This window comes from Chelonus insularis, unplaced genomic scaffold, assembly GCF_013357705.1.
Source record: "Chelonus insularis isolate UGA/USDA-ARS -01 unplaced genomic scaffold, ASM1335770v1 contig_324_pilon, whole genome shotgun sequence".
NCBI classification, from domain to species: domain Eukaryota; kingdom Metazoa; phylum Arthropoda; class Insecta; order Hymenoptera; family Braconidae; genus Chelonus; species Chelonus insularis.
The window spans coordinates 501430-526120 of record NW_023276494.1 but is presented as its reverse complement, the minus strand read 5'-3'; the positions used below and the strand labels follow the sequence as shown (position 1 = coordinate 526120).

The 24691-nt window shown below is 28.1% G+C and overlaps 5 protein-coding genes across 10 annotated transcripts; 1 reads left to right on the top strand and 4 right to left on the bottom strand.

The window, feature by feature from the left end:
* Positions 1-36: 36 nt before the first annotated feature.
* LOC118065863 (4'-phosphopantetheine phosphatase) lies at positions 37-4069 on the bottom strand. The gene is made up of 9 exons (XM_035081418.1): positions 3711-4069; positions 3144-3423; positions 2752-3028; positions 2326-2676; positions 1825-2252; positions 1663-1750; positions 1370-1574; positions 957-1284; positions 37-884 (listed from the first exon to the last, which is right to left on the bottom strand). The coding sequence occupies exons 1-9, from the start codon at positions 3895-3897 to the stop codon at positions 608-610; spliced, it is 2421 nt and encodes an 806-aa protein (XP_034937309.1). The 5' UTR covers positions 3898-4069; the 3' UTR covers positions 37-607.
* A 181-nt stretch (positions 4070-4250) lies between these two features.
* On the bottom strand, positions 4251-7171 carry Alg9 (alpha-1,2-mannosyltransferase Alg9). The gene is made up of 10 exons (XM_035081419.1): positions 7044-7171; positions 6683-6824; positions 6400-6605; positions 6203-6316; positions 6018-6128; positions 5649-5931; positions 5462-5578; positions 4901-5386; positions 4701-4831; positions 4251-4626 (listed from the first exon to the last, which is right to left on the bottom strand). Exons 1-10 carry the CDS (start codon positions 7121-7123, stop codon positions 4485-4487), a joined length of 1812 nt encoding a protein of 603 aa, XP_034937310.1. The 5' UTR covers positions 7124-7171; the 3' UTR covers positions 4251-4484.
* A 27-nt stretch (positions 7172-7198) lies between these two features.
* LOC118065865 (cilia- and flagella-associated protein 300-like) lies at positions 7199-8612 on the top strand. Of its 2 annotated transcripts, none has more exons than XM_035081420.1 (5): positions 7199-7472; positions 7593-7668; positions 7737-7985; positions 8065-8237; positions 8326-8612. In XM_035081420.1, the coding sequence occupies exons 1-5, from the start codon at positions 7369-7371 to the stop codon at positions 8498-8500; spliced, it is 777 nt and encodes a 258-aa protein (XP_034937311.1). In that variant the 5' UTR covers positions 7199-7368; the 3' UTR covers positions 8501-8612. The 2 variants fall into 2 exon arrangements, with proteins under 2 accessions (XP_034937311.1, XP_034937312.1); XM_035081421.1 differs by having other exon boundaries at positions 7561-7668.
* A 566-nt stretch (positions 8613-9178) lies between these two features.
* LOC118065875 (uncharacterized) lies at positions 9179-12015 on the bottom strand. Its single transcript, XM_035081434.1, has 6 exons — positions 11879-12015; positions 11122-11360; positions 10912-11032; positions 10372-10790; positions 9355-10208; positions 9179-9277 (listed from the first exon to the last, which is right to left on the bottom strand). Exons 1-6 carry the CDS (start codon positions 12013-12015, stop codon positions 9179-9181), a joined length of 1869 nt encoding a protein of 622 aa, XP_034937325.1.
* LOC118065862 (probable phospholipid-transporting ATPase IF) lies at positions 11223-23905 on the bottom strand. Of its 5 annotated transcripts, none has more exons than XM_035081412.1 (20): positions 23824-23902; positions 21458-21746; positions 18051-18155; positions 17722-17976; positions 17455-17607; positions 17078-17376; positions 16785-16999; positions 16061-16675; positions 15851-15993; positions 15535-15774; positions 15299-15441; positions 15062-15221; positions 14669-14977; positions 14417-14603; positions 14156-14301; positions 13944-14047; positions 13652-13865; positions 13360-13492; positions 13084-13143; positions 11223-11360 (listed from the first exon to the last, which is right to left on the bottom strand). In XM_035081412.1, exons 2-18 carry the CDS (start codon positions 21578-21580, stop codon positions 13436-13438), a joined length of 3468 nt encoding a protein of 1155 aa, XP_034937303.1. In that variant the 5' UTR covers positions 21581-21746; positions 23824-23902; the 3' UTR covers positions 11223-11360; positions 13084-13143; positions 13360-13435. The 5 variants fall into 5 exon arrangements, with proteins under 5 accessions (XP_034937303.1, XP_034937304.1, XP_034937308.1 ...); XM_035081413.1 differs by lacking the exon at positions 23824-23902 and adding an exon at positions 22928-23041 and having other exon boundaries at positions 21458-21658; XM_035081417.1 differs by lacking the exon at positions 21458-21746 and having other exon boundaries at positions 23707-23905.
* Positions 23906-24691: the final 786 nt, after the last annotated feature.

The window sequence follows — 24691 nt, the reverse complement described above, 5'->3', positions numbered from 1 at the left end:
ATACAAATAAAATAATAAAAGATATTTTTCTATCTTACGTATTCATGAACAAATTTCAATATTTTTAAGAATTCATACTGTCTATAAAGTAATAAAAAAATTTTTTAACTATATATTGCTCGATAAATCCGTGAATTAATAAATTTTGTTACTTAATATAATTAGTATCACAGAGAATCCGTCTTATATTTACTAAAAATTTCTTATCATTCTCATATTATAATATTGATTTATTATCGACCTCGTAAATTGTTTAGTTTTGTATTAAAATTTTTTTATTATCTTTGGTTTTTGTTTTTCTTAAGGCAACTATATCTTAGAGTCATTATTACTCCAATTATTTATCCATCTAATCATAAGACAGTTACATTTTTTTCCTACTTAAAACTCATTGAATTTATTGATAAAAATGACGAAAAAGGCATTTATAATCGTATGAAATTCTTCTGTCAATATTTAAGCCTTTTCATAATGATTTTGATTCACATGTTATATATGTATGTATATATATATATATATATATATATATATTACTTATTAAAAATAATAGCTGAGTAAAAAATTTCAAACTCTCATTCAACTCTCTTCATTATTAATTAAAGATATATTATTTGCATTGATGTTTGTTTATCTCTTGAATGTCTTTAGATGTATTCAAAATCTGATTTGTCAAAATTGTTGGTTTTTCATATTTACAAATAACTGCGTACATATCACCTCCCAATCTGCGAGCAAGCCATCGATTTTTTATGACAGCTAATTTCAAACACTCACATTTTAATTTTGCATATAAATTTGTATGTAGAGTTCTACCCATTCCTTCAATAACAACGAGATCAACATTATACTTGATCATTGCTAAACAAAGATCACGGTTTAATCGACTAAAAAAAAATTTTCATTAGATTTGATGCTATAAATGGGCAATACAATCAAAGTAATGATAAAACAATTACCTAAGATCTAAACAAGGTCCAGCTTGAGCAGTCTCCATAGCCATTAATCTGTTGTCTTCAAGTGCATTTTTAATAATCTCACAAATTTTAGCAGCATCTCTTAAAGTTATTTGAAGCTCAAGATAAGTCACATCGTTTAAAGCTGGCATTGAATTAGCACACAAAATTACTCTTGTTCCTCTTTGTAACAAATCTCTTGCAAAAGGAAGTATTCCTAAAACAATATCCACTCCACTATTGTCTACAAATATTGCGGCACATTTAGGTGCTGGTTCAGTCTCTAATCTGACAGCCCATTCATCCAAGTTATCTTCTAGCCAAGGTCTCTCTAAAAAATTGATACAAAATAATTTAACATAATTAAATGGTTAATTAATTAATTCATTTATTAACATGAAATAAGATTTTTTTACCAGGAATTTTTTCTTTAGCATCTTCAAATCTAAATGTTGATGATTCCATTAAATCTACTACTTCTCGTGCACCCCAGTCGAATATATTTCCCGCTAATACTCCGACAACTAATTCTTTATTTTTTTCTAAACCAGTCAGTTTATCTAAATCATCCAGTCGTTTTCTTAAAAAACTTAACGCTTCTTCATTTTCAGCTTTCTTCAGCTAAAATTTCAAAAAAAAAATTTTTTTTTAAATACCTTCTTTTTTTAAATAAACATGTTTTAATTTTATGTGAATTAAACTCTCTTACTTCTAAATATGGATCCGGAAAATCAAACTCTTTCATGCAATGCTCAATAGTATCCAACAATGTTCTTACAGTTAATGTTCCATAGGCACTGTAATACAGATAAAATATTTGTTTGACTAGTTTTTAAATAAACAAATCATTAGTTAAAAAAAATATTCTTACAATGGTTGATTATGAAGATAATGCAGTCTATTAACATATTTCTCTTTTAATTTCTTCGCTCGATCTTTGGCTGTTGGGCTTTGTGGTTGACTATCAATTGCTCTAGCAATAAATTTATCCACTGATCCTTCAAGACACTTAAGCCAATAATCTCTTGCTTCTTTATCTTGAGCTAAATCAGTTGTATCAGGATTATATGATTCGGGATCACTTAATAAAGGACAAAAAGAAACAGTATTTTCAGCTTGATCAATTTCTAATTGATCAACTTTAATTCCTAGATTAGATGCAACTGAGTCTTTAAATCCTGATGATCCTGCATAATTTTCTAACCAACTGTACTGATCTGCTTGCTCTGCACCACAAAGAAAAGCACCAATAGCCCCTAGATAACCTTCATGACGTAGAAATAATGGCTTTAGTTTACCCTAAAATTAAACCAATTTAATTAAAAATAAATAAAATGATTTCTAATAATTTTAAACTGGTTAGTATACTTACATTGGAAAAATATTTGATAGAAAAAGAAATTGTATACATTGAAACTGGATGGTTTCTTAAAAAATAACCTCCAAAGTAGACTTTGTCCATACCATGAATTGAAGCATAGAGACTAGCTATTTGTCCAATATCATTACTGATCATAAAAAGTAAACTTCGAGCAATGTCCGCTTCAGAAAAATTCTTCATCATCGGTAAACTGTTATAAGATGAGACTTTGCCAAAAGATGATGCTATTAAGTCACCAGATAAATTTTGGAAATGATAATCACCTCCATAAATGTCTTTTACCAACATATCCACTGTTCGATGATCTCCACTCTCTGCTAACTCTAATAATTCATCAAATCCCTGTTAAGAAATATTCATTGATTAGTTTTATCACTGTAAAACTTGGTTGAGTAAATAATTGATGATGAATCATACTTTAGAATTAGTTAAGAGTGAACCAAGGCCCCAAAATGTTCCTCCACCAGTTGCAGTTCCTCCAACTCTTTCAAACTCTTCTTCTGATTGTACTTTTAAGACACTTACACCACTACCTATGTTTACTAAAAGATAAGGGAAAATATTGGGACCAGCTTTCTGAAATTTATACTCAGGATTTCCATGTCTTTCAAACTCAAATGCTTCACAAGAAATATTTTTTAACAAAAAATTACAGCCTTTTATTAAGCAGCCAATTTCATCTTCTTTATCAACTCTGTAATATTTTCATGGTTCATTGAATTAATAAAGAGGTATTTTATACGGCTTCATCTTCTATATCATATTATAATCTTTTTTTTTTTTATGAATGCATAGAATATAATACTTACAACAAACCCAACTTTGATTGAATTGACTGTGAATATTTGAAAGCTCCACCACCGGTGACTTTAATACTTTTTCCTTCGAATCTTTCAGCATTTACTAAATTTTCCTTTACAAAATCTAAACAATTTTCAAGATGACGTGTTTCAAATTTTACGAAATGGAGTCTTGCTCCTTTATGTACTTTATAAGTCACTTCCTCATTCTCTGTATCTTGATCAGTATCGTAAAGAGCCTTTCTATAATTCACTGTTGAATAATAAGCTATTTTTGTTAATGATAAACCTAAAATTAGAAAATATTCATAAGTTTTTAAAACTGCTAAAAATCTAAAAAAAAACTATTACAACTGAGAAATACTTTTTGTAAAATCAATAATAAAATAAAATTGTTATTTTATGAGAATATTCTTTAAACTTTTTTCTTCTGCAGAAATAGTTATTAGATTTTTTGTATTTATACAATTAAAAATTAATTAACTTTACCTTAATGGATCAAGTACTCTAACCTTAAATTTGATTTTGAAATTTTATAAATAATATAAACTTAATAAAATTTATTACAATACCTACCAATGTCTATTGCAAAATTTTGTGCATTTTTTAAATTAGCAAATACTTCAACTGCTGGGGGTAATTTAATACTTTTCGGAAGCGAATTATTGTCATTGATCTCTGCCATTTTACTTTCAATCACTTTCACTTTTTTAAAAGTTCTTTTTTTATAAATATGCTTTAAGAAGTGTGAAACAATAGTCATTTGAACAAACACCCTTACTTTTACGTATTAGACATTTTATCGAAATTAAATATTTGCATTGATAATATCGTTTCGTTTTCACTCTGTAACTAACTCTCTCAAGAGTACATACCAGAAGATAAATAGCTACGCGTTCAGATTCCTTCTCTCTCTTTTAAAACGAGATAGTTAACTAGCTTAAAAACAATTGTCTTTATATTTTCTTATTTTTCATTATCTATTAATTTTTAAAAATAAACTTATTATTTATTAGTATTTCGAGTAATTACACACATTTTCAAATATTTAAAATATATATAACGTATACGGTATAACGCATACAATAGACAAAAAATGATCAATGATTTATCATATTAATTGTACATTTGCATTTATTATCATAAAAAAATATTTACAGCAATATTTTACACATTTAACAAAACACTCAACACTCTCAAGTAAATAGCTTATGAATAAATCAATCAATTATCTATTAATTGATTCAATTATGAATTAATCAATTAACATTTTTCCTAGCTGAGTTTGCAGCTATTAAAAAATAATTATTAAAATTGCTTTGTCATCTGCTTATCTAAAATTTTTTTAAACTACGCAGTCTTTGGCGTGTTGATTTTAGATACAGGAACAGGAAATTTAAACTTATTATTTTTCAAAAGATTGTACGATCCATATTTGCAGTAATCATCAGATATGAATGGAATATAAAATGCTCGGAAAAATGGATGTGAGCTGAAAAAGTGTGAATAATAATTATAAATTAATTGAATATTTTTATTATTATTAAAAATATGTTTAATACTTACGATGATGAGTCTAAAAATCTACAAGATTTAATAACAGTAAAATTATCAGTCTGACGTGAATAATTGGGCTCTAATTCAGTCTCTTTACCGAGATCTAAGTCTAAGATAAAATGACATTTTTCTACATCAAACTGGAAACATAAAAATAAAATATAAAGTCAGTATTTATTGCTATTAAGAATAGTAAAAAATTATCTTACATATCTAGACGGTTCTTCTCTATTCATATCATTGAAGTTTGGTTGAATTATACTTGGTCCATCCAAAGAGTTTAAAAAGGGTTGAGGTAGTTGTCCCCGAAACTCTGAACGCAAATATCGAAGCTTCCAATTATTAGAAGGGAAAAAAAAGCTACTGGGAAATCTATGCCATTCTTTGCCCACACAGAAATTAATATTTATATTATCAGGAATTTGACCCTCTGAACCTAACTTGTTTGCTTCCATCATGACTTCTAGCGGAGCATAATAATTATTGAATAAAGCAAAGGATCTGGATACTCCGAAAAGTCCTGAGATTAATATTGCAGCGACCATTATAAATGATGTTTCTTGGAGATAATGAGTAACTTTAGTTAAGGGTTTTATTTGAGTTCGTACGAAAAAAAATAATATTTGTATCACATCCACTGTGATTGCTCCTGCTAGACAAATCATTGGATAGATTGGAAACAGAAATCTTTCTTCCTACAAAAAATTTTTTAAATTTATTTCAAATCAATGAGTTTATTTATTACGAATTAATATCAGTTCAAAACTTACTTTGTGTGCTTGAGAGAATATGACGATCATCCAGAGATATAGAGGAGCTAAAGAAAGCCAATAAGGAAGGCAATATTTACTCCTTGGTTTGGCTGGAACAACAGCCCATGCTAGAAGCTGTATTTTTGTTTATTAACAAACAAAATGAAACATTTGCTCAATTGTGAATTAAGGAAAAAATAATTACCAGAGCCAAAGGAGTGAATAAAGCTGCAATAAATATGAAATTAAAATTTAAAAATCCATTTATCAAGTAATAACTCAATGGTGCCGTGCCATAAAGATCTGGTCCATGACTAGTGAAGATATTGTAATATATAAGATTGAAAGGAGCAATAACGAGTTTGCCATAATACACAGAATCAATTCCAACCATTGGGCCTAAAACGACAATGCCAGATAAAATAGCCCACTTGATGAATCTGAGCCATTCTTGCTTTCTAATTAACAAATCTATAGCTATAGGTAATCTGCAATATTAATTCATTATTAAACAGGATAAATATATAGGTAAGTTATAAAAATAAATCAATCGGGATAGAAAAAAATTATTTACCCAAGAAGAGCAGCAAAAGGCCAACACAACAATGAAGATATTGCAGTAGTAAAAATTGCTAGCTCATATTTTCGAGAATACCATACAGCAATAGAAATTGTACTCAAGTACCTATTAAAATGATATAACTATCTTTTAAAAAAATTGTCTTCAAGTTTTGAACGATAAATAAAATTTTTTATTACATAGAATATGAAGAAGGTAAATATGCAACACTGGAGATGAACATTCCTGAACTTGTAATAAGGAAAGCGAGTGTTAATCTTCCAACATGAACTCCAAATTCCTTGCACACACCTCTAAAATTATTATAAAAATTTCTTGGATTATTAAATTATCTTACAAATTAATTCATTAGTTTATCAGTTTATAAAGATCTCACTGATAAAACACAACTTCTGATAAAGCGCAGCAGACACACAGTAGAAAGCGGACAAAATAGAATACTAAAATTGGATTCGGATCAAATATATAAGTGTACAGCTTTACTGGAACCATATTAATTAAAAGAAATGTGTAGGATCTTAATGCATATTCAGGACTATACTCCCAAGTCTGTTGTCCAGTACCATACAGAAGATAATGACTCTAGAAAAAATTATTATTAATCAAAAGAATTAATTTTATATTGATATAATTTTATTCATTGTGCTAAGATACCATACCGGTTCCCAGTAATTGAAAGTTTCATCACAATCACTTATGTAGCTCCAAATAGCAGAACAAAATCTGACTAATAACAGAATTTTGAAGGCAGTGTCTCCACTTGGGTAAATAAGGTTCATATCAAGTGAAACATCCTCAGATCTGTAATAATAATTATTTTTTATCATACAGAGAAACTAAGATATTTAAAATATTTAGATAAGATAAATCAAACATTTTTAAAATAAATTGTTCTTAAAGTTTTGAAGTTAACCGGTAAAGTGAGGTTAACATTTCACTAAATGAGTTATAACAAATTAGTCAACAATATAGAGAAGGCATTCAATTAAAAATAAGAAAATTGTTGAAATCTGTACTTACTTGACTATTGTCTTTTCAATAGTTTTTTTCTGAACCTTTTTATGAGTTGACACATGACGTTGACGTTGACTTGGTGCCATGATTGCATGGTTTGTTATTTTGACACCAGCGCCCTTCCATATTGCGGTCGTTATCTGCATTTACAAAGGGAGAAATAAAAGATCTAGGTTTTTATTGTTTAAATAGCGGCAAAACAGTTTGATGTTTCAATTCAATCCATGTTTTCAGTTGCTAAACACTCATTGCTCTTGTTGTCATGGAACTTTATTTTGTTTGGTTAACTTTTTTCAAAGCCACATAAATCCCTGTTTATTAAAAAAAAAAAATGGAATCCGACGATATTACTCCAGAATTTTCGTTTGTTTATTTACCAGATAAAAGTAATCCTGGATTGGAAGATAAAAATACACAAGAATATTTAAAAAAATGGTATTGAAATATTTATGCATAAGTAATTAGATGTTGTTATTTCATTATTACATTTAATTAAAAACACTATTACTAAAAATTATTTTAGAATGTTTTTTAATTTATTACGCATTTTTGAAGGGGCATAAATTTTATGACTCAAAGTTTCTTATTCAATGAACCTTTTCAACAGTATCATAGGTGTCATTTTGCTGAGGTAATTTGGTTCAGGTAGTTATTGTATTGACATTATAAATATATAATGATGGAAGATAATCTTTTCAGGCCTTTTTTAAAGACCGATTTGTGGCAGAAAAATTAAAAATATGGGACCCTAGTAGTTCAGTTTTCAAAGAGCCCGGAATTATAGCTTCTGAAGTGGACGTTAGACCAGTACCTTGCACAATTACAAGTATGATATTCTTTGAGAAACTTAATGATCCCAAAAATGAAATTGTACATGAATCAGGAAGTATTCGACCCTCTCATTATGATTATATTGACGATATTTTGATTCCAAATTGTTTAAGAGCAGTATGTCGAAATTTTTATTGAGTAAAGGTAGTGTAAATCAAGGATGAATTGATGATTGATGAATTAAAATTTATTACAGATGATCCTAGATGATGCGAATGATAAATATCATTTATATTCGAAGTCGGAAAGAGCTGAATTTATTTTTAGAATTTTTCGAATGCTTGTTCTTGGAGGAAGTTGTTGCCAATATGAAGATGATTTGAAAATTTATTTAAATATCACAAAAGCTCTTTATAAAACTTTTGTAAGGTACAAATTCTATCTGGATGAACGAGTAATTTTAAAATATAAAACAATTATGGTTTCACATATAATGATGTTTTATTGTATAATTTAGAGTTGGACTTACTTCAGACCAAAATGACATTGAAATTTTGTCAACAATTCTGGAAGTGGTGGCAAAAAAAGATGAGCCATTTTATCCGTGGAATCCTAAACACCCTCAAAATATTGGATATCTTATAATTGATCCCATTAATCGTGAAGTAACTACATTCCTTCATCAATATTAGTAATTACAAAAAAATTAAAAACAAACTATAAAACAGGATAACACAATTATTGTTGTTTATTATTTATTTATTGTACGTCTTCTGTTGCTGCTCTAAAAGGTACAAACTTGTTCGTAAGCCTTATAATTATTTTTTTCATATAGAAAATATATATAAATATTATTGCATAATTCACACTTATCAAAAAACTGTATACTTAATTTGAAATGTACATTTTCACTAGAATATGTCTACTTATATAAAGTTTATAATTCACATAATAATATGTTTAGTGAATAATATATTAAATCATTTAACACAGTACCTTACAAATTTAGAAAGCTATTATTTGAGTACGATAATATGAATTAAAATAAATAATTAAATATGATGAAATGTATATCTTATTAGTTTTATGAAAATTTTGAATAAAAAAATAGGAATAAAATTTTTGTAAAAAAATATGTCAATTATAATACTCTTAAAATCACTCCAACTTTTTCTGTTCAATTTTCTAGTTGTCTTTGATCAAAACATTAATTGATCTTAAAATAAACATTATTGATTACAATACTGAATAATGAGTTGGGTATAAAACATCATTAAATAATCTGGTATATTGTTGATCAGTCTGGTTTGTAATAATTAATTGATTGTTCAGAAGTAAATTAAATTTTTGAGTAAAACAACAGAATCTGATTAATTTTTGCAATAACAATATTTGCGCAAATGAAAGAACTCATTTTCTACACATCTTGCTTGAGATCCATATTTATTTATCCTACTGACATGAGAAATCTGTAAAATTTATTTTCAATGTTAACAAGACTTTTTAAAATATTAATTTAATTTAAAAATAAATTTCAGGTACTTACTTTTGTACTGAAAGTATTTTTGGCAATATCATGATATACACTAGCTTCAAAAAGACCACCTCCAGGTTCTGTTTTAACTTTGACCTGATAAATTTCATTTGTTAGGTGAGTTTTAGCACTGAAATCTCCAATAAATCCATCTCTATCACTTGACTTCTCAAAGTGTAATAATCCTTTGGTAGGAATTAACTTTGAAGCCCAAATAATTTCTCCAAGTGTCAAAATTTCACAAATATCGCGGTGCTCTTGAGTATAAGAGTTTAAAAATTTAACGAAACTATTTGCTGCATTTACTACTATAGAATTATTAGGTGGAACTTCTTGCCAACTTAAACAAGCGCACCAATGAGGTTCAATAAAAGCATCAGCACAGGTCCGATCAAGAGGAATTTTATCAAACAAACTAATATCCCTTTGACTGGTATCAGCATCTTTAGGAGTTTCCATGTTTAAAATTGTCTCAAGAGTCTTATGAATATCAAATGGTGTTGAAAGGTGTTTTGTATTGTAGACAAAATTAGCGTAAGCTCGAGGATAAATTTGTTTAAACCAAGGTGGAAAGATAAAAGAAAAAAAGGGAAGCCTTTCTTCTTGCTTTCCTGCTAGAGTGTTTCTAATTTCAGCAAATCTATGACCATGATCACTCATTAGAATTAATATTGTATTATTGAGATGTCCAGAATTTTGTAAATCTTTCACCCATTGATATAAATCATCATCTGCTACTCCAATATCATTGTAAGAATCATGTGATAATTCACCATGAAATCCAAATATAAATTTTGGCTTATCTTTGTAAGTGTCAAAAATGTTCTTGATATAATTTAACATCAGCATATGACGAGGAGTTCCCGCTGAACAAAAATAAAATAAAATTAAAATTTTGTTTATCTTTCTTGTAATGAATATCAATCAAAATTTTCATACCTAAACAAAATTTTTTAGAATATTTGAAATATGGTTCAGCTGCAAGATAATAAGTTCTCATATAATGATCAGTAGGCTGCTCCTTGAAACCTTTCAAACGATAAGTAAACGTCCCAATATGATGAACATCTTCCATAAATCCTGTTATATAACCACTGTCTTTATATTTCTTCCAAATCATTGGGTAAACATCAACATAATTAGCACTTGCACCCATTCGTTTTCTTGTTTCTGGTAATTCAAGTTCAATTTTCCCAGTTAAAATTGGAATCAATGCTTGTGGAGTTCCATCTCCAATGATATTATATCCTTCAAGTACTTGAGCATTTAAATTTTGCTTCAAATAATAATAAGTTTTGGGAAGTTTTCTAATAAATGTATTACGAGATAATGAGTCGAAACCAAACATTAACACATTTAATTTTAATCCATCTTTAGAAACATTTTTCCAGGAGACTTTTTTCATTACTTCTGGATCTTCTTTAACTCCTGCTAGTACACTGTGCCATCTACAAATGCAATAGCATTTTTATATGTTAATTATAAGATTAAAGAATTATTTTTTTTATTCCTGAAGCTTTAGACATATCTTTTTGAATGGTAGAATTTTAATTAAACTCATGTACTCACTTGTCTCCATTCTTTGATTCACATTTTACATCTACAAAGTCACTTTGCTTGAGTATGTACACATCGTCTGACTCTTCAGGGTTTGTTAATTCTATAGCATAGTCATTTACTCTCAGAATCTCTGTAAAACAAAAGCATTAATTAATTAAAATTGCTTGAATAATCATTTTAAAAGTTATAAAGAAATTATATATAATTAATTAAGCTCACCACTAAAGGCACAAGTTATCGATTCATAACGTTCTTTAGCTTTCTCTTGAATAAAAACCTTAGATCCTTGGACACTGACCCAGTCTTCAGGGGAACATTGGAGTGGTTGAACATTGTGGATGAATTTTAAAATCTCTGGATTATTTACGTCTAATTCTGGAAGCTTGCAAGCTTGAACTCCTTCCTCTAAATATTTATTCTGCTTGTTAGATTCTCGAATTAACTGAGAAATATGCCATCTAAAATTACAAACAGTTCATTATTACTGAAAGAAACGTCTGTGGTAGGATTGTTATTATTGGCGTATCATTCATAAATATTTAAGAAAAAATAACTCCTCTTTGAATAATAAATTGTAACGTAAATGATTATTAAATATGTAAATCATTATTTCCATTAAGCAAAGTGCTTATCATTGATTCTCGATTAAACTATTCTATTCGTTTCGTGCTGTTATTTCTTTCTATTCTTTTTCTAAAAACTTAACAATTTTCATGTCAAAGCAAATATAATCGATTTTCAATAGTTCCATATATTATTTGTTGTCACTCTAGAACCTTTTTATTTGAACTTTGCAAATTATATTTTATATTTTTATTATGAAAAAAAAAATCACTAAAATTATCTAATTAAACAATTGAAAAAATATTCTTACAAATAACTGATAAAAATTTAATATTTTTTTTTGTTTCGAACTAAAATAAAAATAACAATATAGTACTTAATATAAATAGGAATTTTCTATTATTATACGTACAATTTATCACTATTTGATAGTTCATTTTCACCAAATTTTAGTTCAGATCTAAACATCTGAACCACACAATAAATAAAAGCAGCTAACAAAGCTACAACCACCAAACGTTTTAAGTAACATGTGGCTATTTTCATCATGTTTATTGGACTCAGTATTTTAGTATCACAATTAAAATGAATGTTATACTTAATAATCTTTCAAATTACACATTCAGATAAATCATGTGATTGATATACTAATTTATATGGTAGGCGTGTAAATGATAATAATAATTTGATTAGCAAGAGAAAAAATTACTATTGATTGAAACTAAAACACTAGTATGATAAAAAAAAAACTTTTATTTGTAAATTTTTTTATTTCAATGTAATTGCCTTACTAGTGTCGAAAAAATATTTTTTACATAACGTAGTATTATTACTTATGTAAATGTACATCACGCAAAACACTTAGTGTTTGCAAAGTAAGCAAAAAAAATGATATGATAATACTAAAATGCTTTCACAAGAACAGAAACTGCAATAAGTGACTACAATTTTTAGTTCACTGTTTCACAAAAGAATGACAGGTGATGACTGTTATAAATGTCAATCAATGTGCATAAATCAATTTGTCTTTTCTTAAGTTATGAAACTAATCAACGATAGGTCATAAATCATGATATGGATAGTAATTTCTTAAGAAATAATTTGCACAGAAAATCACGATTTTATATTTTTTATCTCAAGTCTTAAACATTTTAATCGTTACTGATTGTTTCACTGATTAGTTGAACTTCTAGAATAATTTTGTCACTACATTTAGAAGCGAATTTTCAAACTAATAATATTGTTGATCTCTTGACATACATAAACTAAATGTGTGATTCACCACTATGAATATAATAGTAAAACAGCCAAATGCTGATTGCACACTACGCAGAAATGCAACGAACGGAACACAATATTCTAAGCGAAAATTCAATGCGTCTGCGTGAGAGAACGTATAGCTGCATGTGTATTCATATCCCAAATAGGGGATGGAGTTGAAAGAAGTTAGGGGTAATAGGGGCAATACGTATATGTTCTTTCAGATGAATAAAGAAGAATAAAAAAAAAACTGAAGAAAAAAGACTAGAGTAAAAAACACGAAACGACATTAATTTATGTGGTGATGATACATTACAATAAATTATTTAAATTTAAATAAAATAAAATAAAACTCACTACTCTCGTATAAGACTTTCTGGTATAATTCGCAATATGGATTTTTAAAGAATATAATTTCTGCAAGTTGAAGAGACAATTGATTATTTTTATATACTGCTATAATTTAATTTATAAAAACAGCTAGAATATTTTAATAAATATATGGCCTTTACAAACTAGATAATCAAAGTTTTATAATGAAAAAAATTTTTTTTTTAATTGAAAAAATACTCATTTAAACTATTTTAATGATTTTATCATAGATTTAAAAGAAAATAATCAATAAATACTCACCTAATGAAATGTGATATCATGAAGATGATTTAGTCACCCTTTTATATTCAGTCTTATTGATTTTATTTATGTTAATTTATTTATGATTGAAAGAAAAGTTTCCTCGCCATGGAGTTAAAGTAAATCTCCTTTCCTAGAATGAACAAAACATTAAAATACCTGATAAAAAGTAACCTTTTCTACTTAATATTTTTGATAATCAGACTAATGTGACTAGAAATTTGCTTAATAATTCAATTAAAAATAAAATGATATCTCGATGTTTTTTGATAAATAAAAAAATTAAAATTACTTCTACAGAAGGTTCACTCCATTCGCTGTAAGTATCATTTAATGATTCCTCTCTTGCTTCCTGATAATTCAACTTCATAGGTCTGTAGCGTTCATAAATTGATATCAAGGTATCAGGGAGAAGACATGCAGGTACTATGATTATCGTTAGCAGCCAAAAAGAAGGAGAACAGAACAGTTGATAGAAAACTCCAAACATTTGTTTACTAATTCGACTGAATATAAAAAAAAACAATGTTAATAATATTTATAAATAATAATTAGATAATTAAATCAACTAATTGTTCACTTACACATCTAGAGAAGAAAAAATAAAAGTAATAATAAAAAAGATAATTTCGGAAAAAACGATGCTTGAAATAAAGGGATATGTCCAAAAAGGATTTCTTATTAACAACTGAAAAAAGAATAAAATTGATTGAAATATAAAAAACATTAATTAATCACTGTTTGTAATAGATTTTGCTAAACAATAATAAGTGAGTATTATTGATTATCGCTCTACCTCTAAATTAGTCACCAGAGTAACCAAATGGAAAATGCAAGTTGAGAAACACTCAAAACTAGCCTCCGAGCTGTCCCATAAATTAACTGGGTTCATATTCCAGTATGCATACGTTCCGAAGTAAATTACACATGTCTGCCACAGTGCTATAATGATAAGAACAATAAATTATCTAACGCTTGTTAGCTTATCATAACAATTAAAGATATTGAATAAAAATATTTGTAGAGGATAATAAATTTTGAATAAAATGTATCATACCAACAATCATCCAGCTGATCATTTGATAACCCGATAGTAATCTATTCTTTTTATTTAACATATAATACTGAGGAAAATTTAAAAGGGTTTTTGCAGAATAATCTTGAGCTACAAGACCAAATGTCAGAACTGGAAGAGATGTAAATATTACGTTGAATAGCATAAGAAAAATGCTAGCATAAAGTGGCTGAAATCATAAATTATAATATTAAAATTAGATTGAAATGTTTTCATTGATTTTTAAATTCTTACCTGAGCTGAAAAGCCGCTGAATATTCCAAACAATAACTGTGGAGTGATAAAAACAATATTTTTGTAGAAGAAATATTGTGTTAAAATGCTAATTCGTACGTAATACCAATGGCCATGAACTAGTAGAGCTTTTCTAAGATGCATAAATTTAGAAAATGCAAAATCAGCATTCATAGCAGCTTGTCTTCCTTCTTTACCCAATATTCCAATACCCACATGAGCCTCCTGAATCATTGAAACATCGTTACCACCATCACCAATTGCGGCAGTCAATGGCCGCTTTTTAGCATTTTTTATCAGCTGAACAATCTAACAAAAAATTAATCATAACGAGGGATTGATAAATGCATTCAATTTTTTCTAAAAGGTAAAAATTAAAATAAAAAAAACTACCTCTGATTTTTGAAGTGGTGACATTCTACAACAGACTACAGCATCACAATTCATTGTTACTATCCTTAATAATTCTGGAAAACTTTTATAGGCGATAGCTATACTTGTACCATCTATTATTAGACCGTATTGCTTATACGGTTCTAATTTCATTTTTCTTCTAAAAGACAAAATTGTTTAAGTAATTAATAAACAAACATTTATCTTTAAAAAGAGACAAACATTCTAAATGCTTACTCAAAACTTGTTAATGTGATGAAACAATTTTGCACTATAGATTGTCTCATGAGTCTCAATACTTCTGTACCACTTTTGAAGTGTCCGCAAGAAAAAGCGATATTTTCTGCTGTTTCTGCTTTATCTCCTGTTAAAACCCATATCTAAATAATGGTTATATTACATTAATTAATAGTTATTTAGATACATTATAAATAAATTTAATTATTGAATGTTCAATTATTGAGTCAAGTTACTTTGATATTGGCAGCACGAAGAGACTCTAAAGTTTCTTGAACACCTTCTTGAAGACGATCTTCAATCCCAGTGGCACCTAACAATGTTAAACCGCTTTCTAAAGAGTAATAAACTTTAGCAACATCTGTTGAACGGTCTGGTCCAATTACTTGTCTAGCTCTTTCAGCTAATCGTACAAATTCATCATACTCTTGAGTAGTTAGTTTCTTGTATGCTACGATTAGAGTTCTAAGACCTCTCTGAAAATAAATATTAGTTTAATATTATTTTAAAATTAAAATATGGACATAAAATTATGTTTATTTCAATAATTACTTGTGAAAAATCTGCAACATGTAATTCAGTTTCATTAATTTTTCCATCCTTTAACAATGGGAACATTTCAGAATCAGCACCTTTGGAATAAAGCCATAAATCTCCTGCTGTATCTTGAACTACCACAGACATCTTTTTTCTTTCTAGCAAAGATAAGTAATTTTCAATAAATTGAAAAAGATTGATTTAATAGAACTTATTTTTACCTACCAGATGTGAACTCTAACACCTCCAGTCTAGTAAAAAACATCATCTGATCTCCAACTTTGATCTCTATTTGATCCCCAATATAATTCGTCAACACAACTCCACATCTTGCGCTTGCTTCAACCAATGCTTTTTCATCTGCAGAAGCTGCTTGATATTCTGGCAAATTAGGATCCATTAATAATGAACTATTTACTCTAGTAATGGATCTTTGACGGAAACTTTCTCGAAACGCTGTTCTTCTTGCAACCACACTCTCCATCACTATAGGAGGTGCTACATGAACCGAGTGGCATAAAGAAAGAGCGATCATAAAGTGCCAAACTTCTGGTGGCCAGTTTATAATTTTAATGGCTTCTCGTTCATCACCATTAGCAGGTAATTGATATATTTTTCCATTGCAATCTTTTTCTATGTATATATTACCATTTATTGAACATCTTCGGAAGACCATTAGATTTTCTGTTAATGTACCAGTCTTGTCTGTGAATAGATATTCGATTTGGCCTAAATCTTCATTCAAGTCTGAGGTATTTGCCAGAGCTGGTTGATCATTTCTTTCATCATACATATCTATGTCCCATCGAAAGAAGAAAGAGCCCAAGAATTTTTGAAGTTCTGTCAATTTTTATCATAATTATTTTTTCTTTTGTTTCATTTTTTATTATCAGTGATTCAATAATTAAAATGTATACATAAAGAGTTATTGAAAAATAAAAGAGCTTACCTACTGTTACATAAAGGGAGATTGGAATGATGTAATTATAAAGAACAGTAAATGATAAAACATCGACAATTAATCTGAAGAAGTTCATTTGCGAATCATAGCCAAGATAACTCGACCAAGATTGTGTAGATTCATTATATTCTTTTATTGCTGTAGAAAAAAATATCTCCAGAAAGAGAATGAATATGAAGAAGATTAAATACGTATTGATGCTCCTAAAAAATATAAAATTAGAAATTTATAAAAATCATGTATAAAAACTGTGTAATTATTAGGAAGCATTTTTGAAGTACCTTTCCACTGTAGAAAATTTATTTGGCGTTGACTTGGAGTTTAAAGAAAGCTTAGTATCTGATCCAGTGTAAACAGCAGTTCCTAGAATGAATTCTGTATCTTTAAGTCTAGATCCTCTAAGTAACATATTTTCTATTGTTAAAAATCCTGAAGTTAATTCATTTTCAGAAAATTTTATTTCTATTTTTCCATGAAATTCATAAAGATTAGGTTGGGGATGCTGACAAGTGACTAAAGCTTCCACAGATACTACATCTTCTACTGATTTATCATAAAATATTTTTGGCACTTGAAGAGTCTAAAACAGTATTAGTCACAAGTTTATTAATAATACATTTTAATTAACAATAAAAATTCTAAAATGAATTTTTCCTACTTTTAAATTTGTTTCTCCATCTAAATTAGATGTTGTGACATAGCAAGAACTATTAGGTTCACTACTAAATAAAAGAATTAAATCACATGGTACATCATCATCTCGTGAAACTTTTACTAAATCACCTACAACTATTTGATCACATTTAATTACCTGAAAAATATAAAATACTTAATTTATTTATAAAATTAATGATAAAATGAGTGAAAAAATTTTATTTATTCATTAAAATTTCGTAGTCAAATAAAAAATGATTATTAAACATACTTGCATACATTTATTTCGAATTACAGTGACTAGACTACCATTGACTCTGTCATCAGATCGATGTCTTAAAAAATCTTCGTAACCTTGTTTTCCAGCAGTCACAAGTATGACAAAAAAAAGAGGAAGAAATGTTGTTAGAGGTGAAACTGGTGACTCTATTGTCATGGCAATTATTGCTGATACGAGGAAATAAAAATTTGCTACCCTCCTAAATTGTTCAAATAAATTCTTTGGTATAAAGTTCCATAAGGTATACTGAAAAAATAGAGCAACTGATTAATGGTAATTGTTGAACAAAAAATTTTTTTTAATATGACGCAGAACGATACCTTGCTTGACTTGATTTGGTTTTTAGGAAAAATTGTGTCTGCAGGGTCATTTCGTGGATGTATTGTAAAAACTCTATGCTCATTAAGAATAGAAACATTACTACCCTAAAATAAAAAACATGAATTAATTATTTATTGAAATGAACCAAAATAAAAAAAGTAATTGAATGTAGCTGTTTTACCAACAGAATATAAAATAATACCGATATCCGCGTTTTTATAGCTTGAAATTAGCCATGCATAAAAAGATCGATATAAAAGTATCGTTTATTCATTGTGGTTACTAATTTCATACTTTAGATAGTTAAATGAATGATAATTTCAATTTAATAATTTGTAAAAAGATAATTACATAAATTGTTAACAACAATGATTTTTTTTTAAAACCTTCAGGTTAAAAAATTGTTTTTCAAAGCCTTTATATCCAATTTATAAAATTGAACGTCAAAATAAAACTTTTCTTAATGCATCAAATGGTCAATATTTAGAAGATCATTATAATTGTTGGTCAAATGATTCAAATTCAGTAGAACGATCATGGGATGCTTATTTTCTAAGTGGCTTCTTATACAATCCTCCATTAACACCAAGTAATTAATTGCTTATTTTATGATGGTATTATTTCAAAACTCAGTAATAAATTTTTCTATTATGATACTTGATTTCGTACTTCTTGAAAAGCCTGAATCTGCTTTGAATAAAGCTAAAGCTTTGCATATCAGGTATAATATATTTAATGTTTGTTTTTTATTAGATTAACTTCTAAAATTGTTAATTAAAAATTATTTTCACAGGCCAGAGGAAATTTGGTAGCAGATATAGACCCTCTTGGTCTTCCAAATTCTGAGGTATTGAAGCTCCAAGGGACTCCAACTCCAGCTCCTGCTGTGGTGGTTCGTCGACATTTAGAAGGTATTACAGAGGCGGATTTGGATCGAGAATACCCTCTCGGATCACTAACCATGATTGGAGGATCGAAAAGCTCATCAACACTTCGAGAAATCCTCACGAGACTAAACAAAGTTTACTGTGGTCATTTGGGACTTGAATACACATACATTCCAGACTTTGAAGCGGTTAGTTATTTTCATTAATTAATTAAGATCAAGTAAAAATTTTACAACAACTTAAAAAAAATCTTGGGTCAATTATAAACAGCTAAATTGGATACAGAAAAACGATTTGGACTTGAAGGATGTGATTCCTTTATTCGAGCAATCGTTCAAGCTTTCGAAATATCAGCTGACCTCGGTGTTGAATCCGTTGTCATCGGTATGGCTCACCGAGGTCGATTGAATACATTGGTTAACATTTGTTCTAAACCAATGCACCAATTATTCATCCAGTTTAATCCTATTCCCCTTGAAGGATTCGGGTCAGAAGATGTCAAGTGTCGTTTAGGAACACACTCAGAAAAAATTCTTGAATGGTTATTATTATTCATATTATTGCTCACATTATTTCATTTGATGATATGTATTTTTGTCAACACTATTGATCACGCCAATCTAATTCATCAATCATTTTTAATGAAAATAAATAATTCAATAGATAATGGACTTTTGAAAATTACATTTAATTTATTCGCGACAGTTTTTATTACAATAATACGTTATTATGATTCATTACCACTTAACTAAATATTGCAATATATTAATTTTTTTGTTTAACTCTTTTTTATTAAGACTTTTTGAATCAATATTTTTTTTACTTTTTATTTAATAAACCTTTTTTTTTTAATTATTAATTGATTTTTTGTTTCATTTTTGATGTAGATCAAGAAAGGAGATAAAAAATGCACTTCTAGGAAATCCTTCACACCTAGAAGAGGTATCGCCTCTGGTTGTAGGTCGAGTTCGAGCAGAGCAAGTAGCTCGTCAAGACTTCATAGGAGAAAAATCAATGGCATTGATAGTCCATGGCGATGCTGCTTATGCAGGTCAAGGGATTTGTTATGAAACTATGCATTCAACGAATCTTCCTGATTATACTACTGGTGGTGTACTTCATGTTATTACCAATAATCAAGTAAATTTTTAATTGACTCAACAACTTGCTACACTGATAGATAAATACTTTATTCTCAAACCATTATTTTTTAGATTGGATTTACGACAGATCCACGGTATTCACGGTCTAGTGCACATTGCACAGATGTTGCACGTGTTGTTAATGCTCCAATATTTCATGTTCATGCAGATGATCCAGATTTAGTAGCTTATTGTAGGAAAGTTGCTGCTGAATATAGGTAGAAAACCTTTGTTTTATTACTATTGCAATATTAATTTAGAATTAATCAACTAAAAAGCATTATAGTGTTGACTAAAGATAACCATTCATATATGTTATTAAACAAATATGTCGGAAAAGTAAATATTTATTTTGACACTTTTCTCAGAGCTAGATACCACAATAATGTGATTCTAAATAGATATCATTGGTTATCGTCGTAATGGTCACACTGAAATGGATGAACCAATGCTGACGCAACCTCTTATGTACAAACGCATTAAAGTTCATCCCAATGTTCTGGCAATTTATAGTAATAAACTACTTAAAGAAGGCATTATTGATGAATCTTTTATTACAGAAGTAAATTTATATTACTGTAGATTATTTATAACTCATGCCTAGCATGCGCAATTTTTTAAATTAAATTTTTTCTATTACATAATAATTTTTATGAATTAATAATACTGTATCTTGATCGTATTTAAATAGAAAACGGGCGAATATTTCGATCATTACGAATCAGAGTTTAAAAAAGCTCAAAGCTTTAGCACCATACAAATGTTTGATTGACATGATGTCCCTTGGACTGAATTTTTTGCAAATTAAGACCCAAAAAATCCAATTTCTCAGACTGGCATTGAAGAAGAAGACATAAAAATTATCTGCAAACATTTTTCCACTAGTCTTAAAGACATTGTACCACATGCTCAGGTTTGTCGAATAATAGATTGGAGGAAAAAACTTATGGATGCTGAAAAATTCGACTGGGCAATGGGAGAAGCTCTAGCTTTTGCTAGTTTACTTAAAGAAGGTCATCATGTGCGATTATCTGGGCAAGATTGTGAACCAGGGACTTTTTCACATAGAATTCATATTATTCATGATCAAAATAGAGATAAGATTTGGAAAAATATTTTACACGATATCTTTCCTAATATATTAGTTAATATATTAGTTGAATCTTTAATAATACGAAATACTAGGTATTTACATGATTGTTAAAATTGTTTTAGGTAGCTATAAACTTATTATTATGCTCAGGATAATCAAAATGGGACAGGCAAGTGAGTTTGGTTCTTTTTCTTCCTTATTATGGAATGGAAGGACAAGGACCTGAGCATTCTTCAGCGAGACTAGAAAGATTTTTTCAACTTTGTGATGATAAATGTACTCACATGGCATGTGAAAATCCTCCAGAACCATCTCAAAATGAATCTCCAGATGACATAATGAGAAGACAACTTTTTGATATTAACTGGATTGTTTGTAATATCACAACACCCGCTAATTTCTTTCATGTTTTACAAAGACAAATATTGATGCCTTTCAGGAAACTTTTGGTATGTTTATTTTCATTTAGTGTCTATTTTATTGATCTATTTTTTTATACACTTCTAATGATGAAAATTCACAAAGTTTATTATCTGGGATTTTAATTATTATCTTCAACATTTATCTTTATCACTTTAATCATTCATAATGTAAACTGATAAAAAATAATACGGAAGTATTTTGCGTTTTATCACTTATTTTATATCAGTTTCTTATTTTTGCACTTAAAAAAGTAATTTAAGAATATACATTTATCAAACATGGTTATTAGTATCTAAAAAAAATAATCGTTATATTTTTTATATTATTATTATTATTATTATTTTATTATCAATCACACAAATTAACTGCAAAATATTTTATGACTAGTATTGATATTTTTTTATATTAAAATATGCAGGTAATTATGACTCCTAAGTCACTCTTACGTCATCCTGATGCACAGTCCACTTTTAATGAAATTTTAACAGGAACATCATTTCTATCAATTTATACAGATTCCATTTCAACACGGGAAATTGTTAGAAAAGTTCTCATTTGTTCTGGTGAAGTTTATTTCGATCTAATTACTGAGAGGAATCAGAGAAAACTTGAGAAGCTAATAGCAATCGTCAGAATCGAACAAATATGTCCCTTTCCATATCACTTGGTCGTGCAAGAAATTTCAAGGTTTCCTATTGCCAAGGTAAATCAGTGAATGGAGTGAATGGGTCCATTGTCGAGGTTATATTAAAAATGAGATGATTATAGTAATAATATACTTGTTGTCTCTGATGTCATGATTAGTTTTAACAATATTTAAAGAATCTTCTTAAAATAAAGTTTTTGTTAATTTTCTCTTCATTATTAAATTGTAAAATAATTCTTTGAAATCTTATGAATATGTCTGAAATTTTTTGGAATTGGAGTGAAGAATAAATATTTCCTGTTCGATTCATTTATTAACTTGATTATTCTGTATTTAACAGATTTGCTGGGTACAAGAAGAACACGAAAATCAAGGTGCTTATTGTTATGTACGAGACCGGTTGGCATTGACATTGAATTTGCCCTTAAGTGAGATCAAATATTGCGAACGTCCAGCTTCAGCTGCATCAGCAACAGGCAGTAAAATGATTCACAAGAAAGAATACGAAAATATGATGAAGATAGCTATGAGTCTTGAAAAAGATACCAATAATGGATAGTAAAGCGTGCATAAATTGAATCAAGGTTGAAAGGAAAAATAATTATGCAATTAATAACCTTATAACATAAAAATCAACTCTAATTAACATTACAAATAAACGATTTATTCACAAATCATGACTTACTGTTAAGCACAAGTATTTTTTGTGTTTTTTAACCCAAGCGATGGATTCATTTTTATGCATGTAATGCATCTAGTTTTTTTTTTAAAAAACTTGCACACAAGTGATTGAGTTTCCTTCACTGATGAATGCAAACTAGATACTGAGAACAATCAAGTTCATGCAGAAAAAATACGAAGAAGAGAAAGAAAAAATGACAAAGAAGACGTTATGAAGAAGAAATAGAATATTAGCTAATAAGTATCAATGAGAGCGAATATTAAAAGGTGTCGAGTGTGAAACCAGTGTTAATGTTTGACGTAATATTTGTCTGGGAGTATTGAGAATGTATCGTTGTTGTCTTGTATACTTATTAGTTTATCAAATACACGTGCCACAAGGGATAAAAAAAGACAGAAAATAATACAAATGTTAAACCTTGAAATTGTCTTTCCACTTGACTGTTTGATATTCATTGTCAATAATCATTAATTAAGGAATCGTCGATCTAAATAATTGATTTTATAAAAAAATCATTTCCTGGTTTTATCGTTTAAAAAAAATAAGAAAGAAATATAATTAAAAACGAAAAATACCCGTAGTAATCAGTAATAAATAATAAGACGTTTATCGGGTCGAGATAGAGTAAGACATTAACAAAATTATTCTTTGTAAATTATTGTAGATTTATCACATGATAAAAACCTATGATACCTATGATAGTAAATTTCTATAATTAACAAAAGCACTAAGAAAATATTGATGATCGTAAGATAAGTAGTTAATAAAAAACTCAAACTTACCATTATAAAAAACAATTATTTAGTATTATCACAAGTATAAAAACGATTCTTAATCATACAATGTAGTTTTTGTAACAAAAATAAATATGTACTAATAGAAGTATGCTGTAATTTTACACTAAAATATTACAAAAACCATGCTAATCACACGTATAGCTATCCAATTTGAGTACTTCCGATATATTGCAACGCTAATGTCAACGGACGAACAGAATATGACGTATCTGTAATCAGTATAGTGATAAAACTGGCAAAGTCTTTATCATTTTCAATTCTAAGTACATTTAATAAAAAAACGGCGGTTTTTTTATCTTTCTGCTATTTCCTAAGAAAAACTTATTCAATGACTGAAATGCTTTTGGTAATTTAAAGAAATTATTTTAGTCAAAAAACTTTTATAAATACCTTACACAACAGTAAAATTAACGATTATGATATAAGATTAGTTTTGGAAATTAATTTTTATGCAAAAAATGACCATGATATTTTTTGTGCTAAATTGAGATAATTTGAAAATGTTTGACTTAACTATTTTTGACTGAAAAAATATTTTTCAATCATTGATTACATAATCAATAGTCGATTATTAACTATTGTCTACAACTATTAGTACATATCCTATTATTGGAATATCTTACTTTTTCCTGTTGATTTAAAATTTAACGCATCTAAATAGAACCTCTAACATTAATCAGTGGTATGTAACGTCGTTAATATATAAAAAAAATTACATAGATGTTCATCATAAATTATCTATTAAGTGATGTTGAATTTTTTGTCGTGTGTAAAACTATTTCCCGTTTTCAGAAATATCTATGTTTAACCGTGTAATAACACTTGAACAATTAAGTATATACTTCTATCAATAGGTATTTTTTGGAATTTTTGATAATTTATATGATACAATAAAACATTATATCAATGGCAAGTTAATATTTATTTTCATCATATTCTTACGTGACTAGTAGATTTCGTATCTATTCTA

Bases quoted from the DNA above. Each gene is read 5' to 3' on its own strand.
- LOC118065863 (XM_035081418.1), bottom strand. From the start codon at position 3,897: ATGACTATTGTTTCACACTTCTTAAAGCATATTTATAAAAAAAGAACT. The intron at 3,029-3,143 runs GTAAGTATTATA...AAAATATTACAG, and splicing joins CAATCAAAGTTGGGTTTGTT to AGTTGATAAAGAAGATGAAA. The intron at 1,751-1,824 runs GTAAGAATATTT...TCTGTATTACAG, and splicing joins TATCTTCATAATCAACCATT to TGCCTATGGAACATTAACTG.
- LOC118065875 (XM_035081434.1), bottom strand. From the start codon at position 12,015: ATGATGAAAATAGCCACATGTTACTTAAAACGTTTGGTGGTTGTAGCT. The intron at 11,033-11,121 runs GTGAGCTTAATT...TTTGTTTTACAG, and splicing joins GATAACTTGTGCCTTTAGTG to AGATTCTGAGAGTAAATGAC. The intron at 10,791-10,911 runs GTGAGTACATGA...TTGCATTTGTAG, and splicing joins GAATCAAAGAATGGAGACAA to ATGGCACAGTGTACTAGCAG.
- Alg9 (XM_035081419.1), bottom strand. From the start codon at position 7,123: ATGGCACCAAGTCAACGTCAACGTCATGTGTCAACTCATAAAAAGGTT. The intron at 5,579-5,648 runs GTAATTATTTTT...ACAAAAATACAG, and splicing joins TATTCACTCCTTTGGCTCTG to CTTCTAGCATGGGCTGTTGT. The intron at 4,832-4,900 runs GTAAGATAATTT...TTATGTTTCCAG, and splicing joins GAGAAGAACCGTCTAGATAT to TTTGATGTAGAAAAATGTCA.
- LOC118065862 (XM_035081412.1), bottom strand. From the start codon at position 21,580: ATGAAAGAAATTAGCGGGTGTTGTGATATTACAAACAATCCAGTTAAT. The intron at 18,156-21,457 runs GTGAGTACATTT...TTTTTATTTTAG, and splicing joins GGAGGATTTTCACATGCCAT to GGTAGTAATGTTTCTATTCT. The intron at 13,493-13,651 runs GTAATTTTAATT...TGTTCATTCTAG, and splicing joins GGAGTGAACCTTCTGTAGAA to GAAAGGAGATTTACTTTAAC.
- LOC118065865 (XM_035081420.1), top strand. From the start codon at position 7,369: ATGGAATCCGACGATATTACTCCAGAATTTTCGTTTGTTTATTTACCA. The intron at 7,669-7,736 runs GTAATTTGGTTC...TAATCTTTTCAG, and splicing joins ATAGGTGTCATTTTGCTGAG to GCCTTTTTTAAAGACCGATT. The intron at 8,238-8,325 runs GTACAAATTCTA...TGTATAATTTAG, and splicing joins CTTTATAAAACTTTTGTAAG to AGTTGGACTTACTTCAGACC.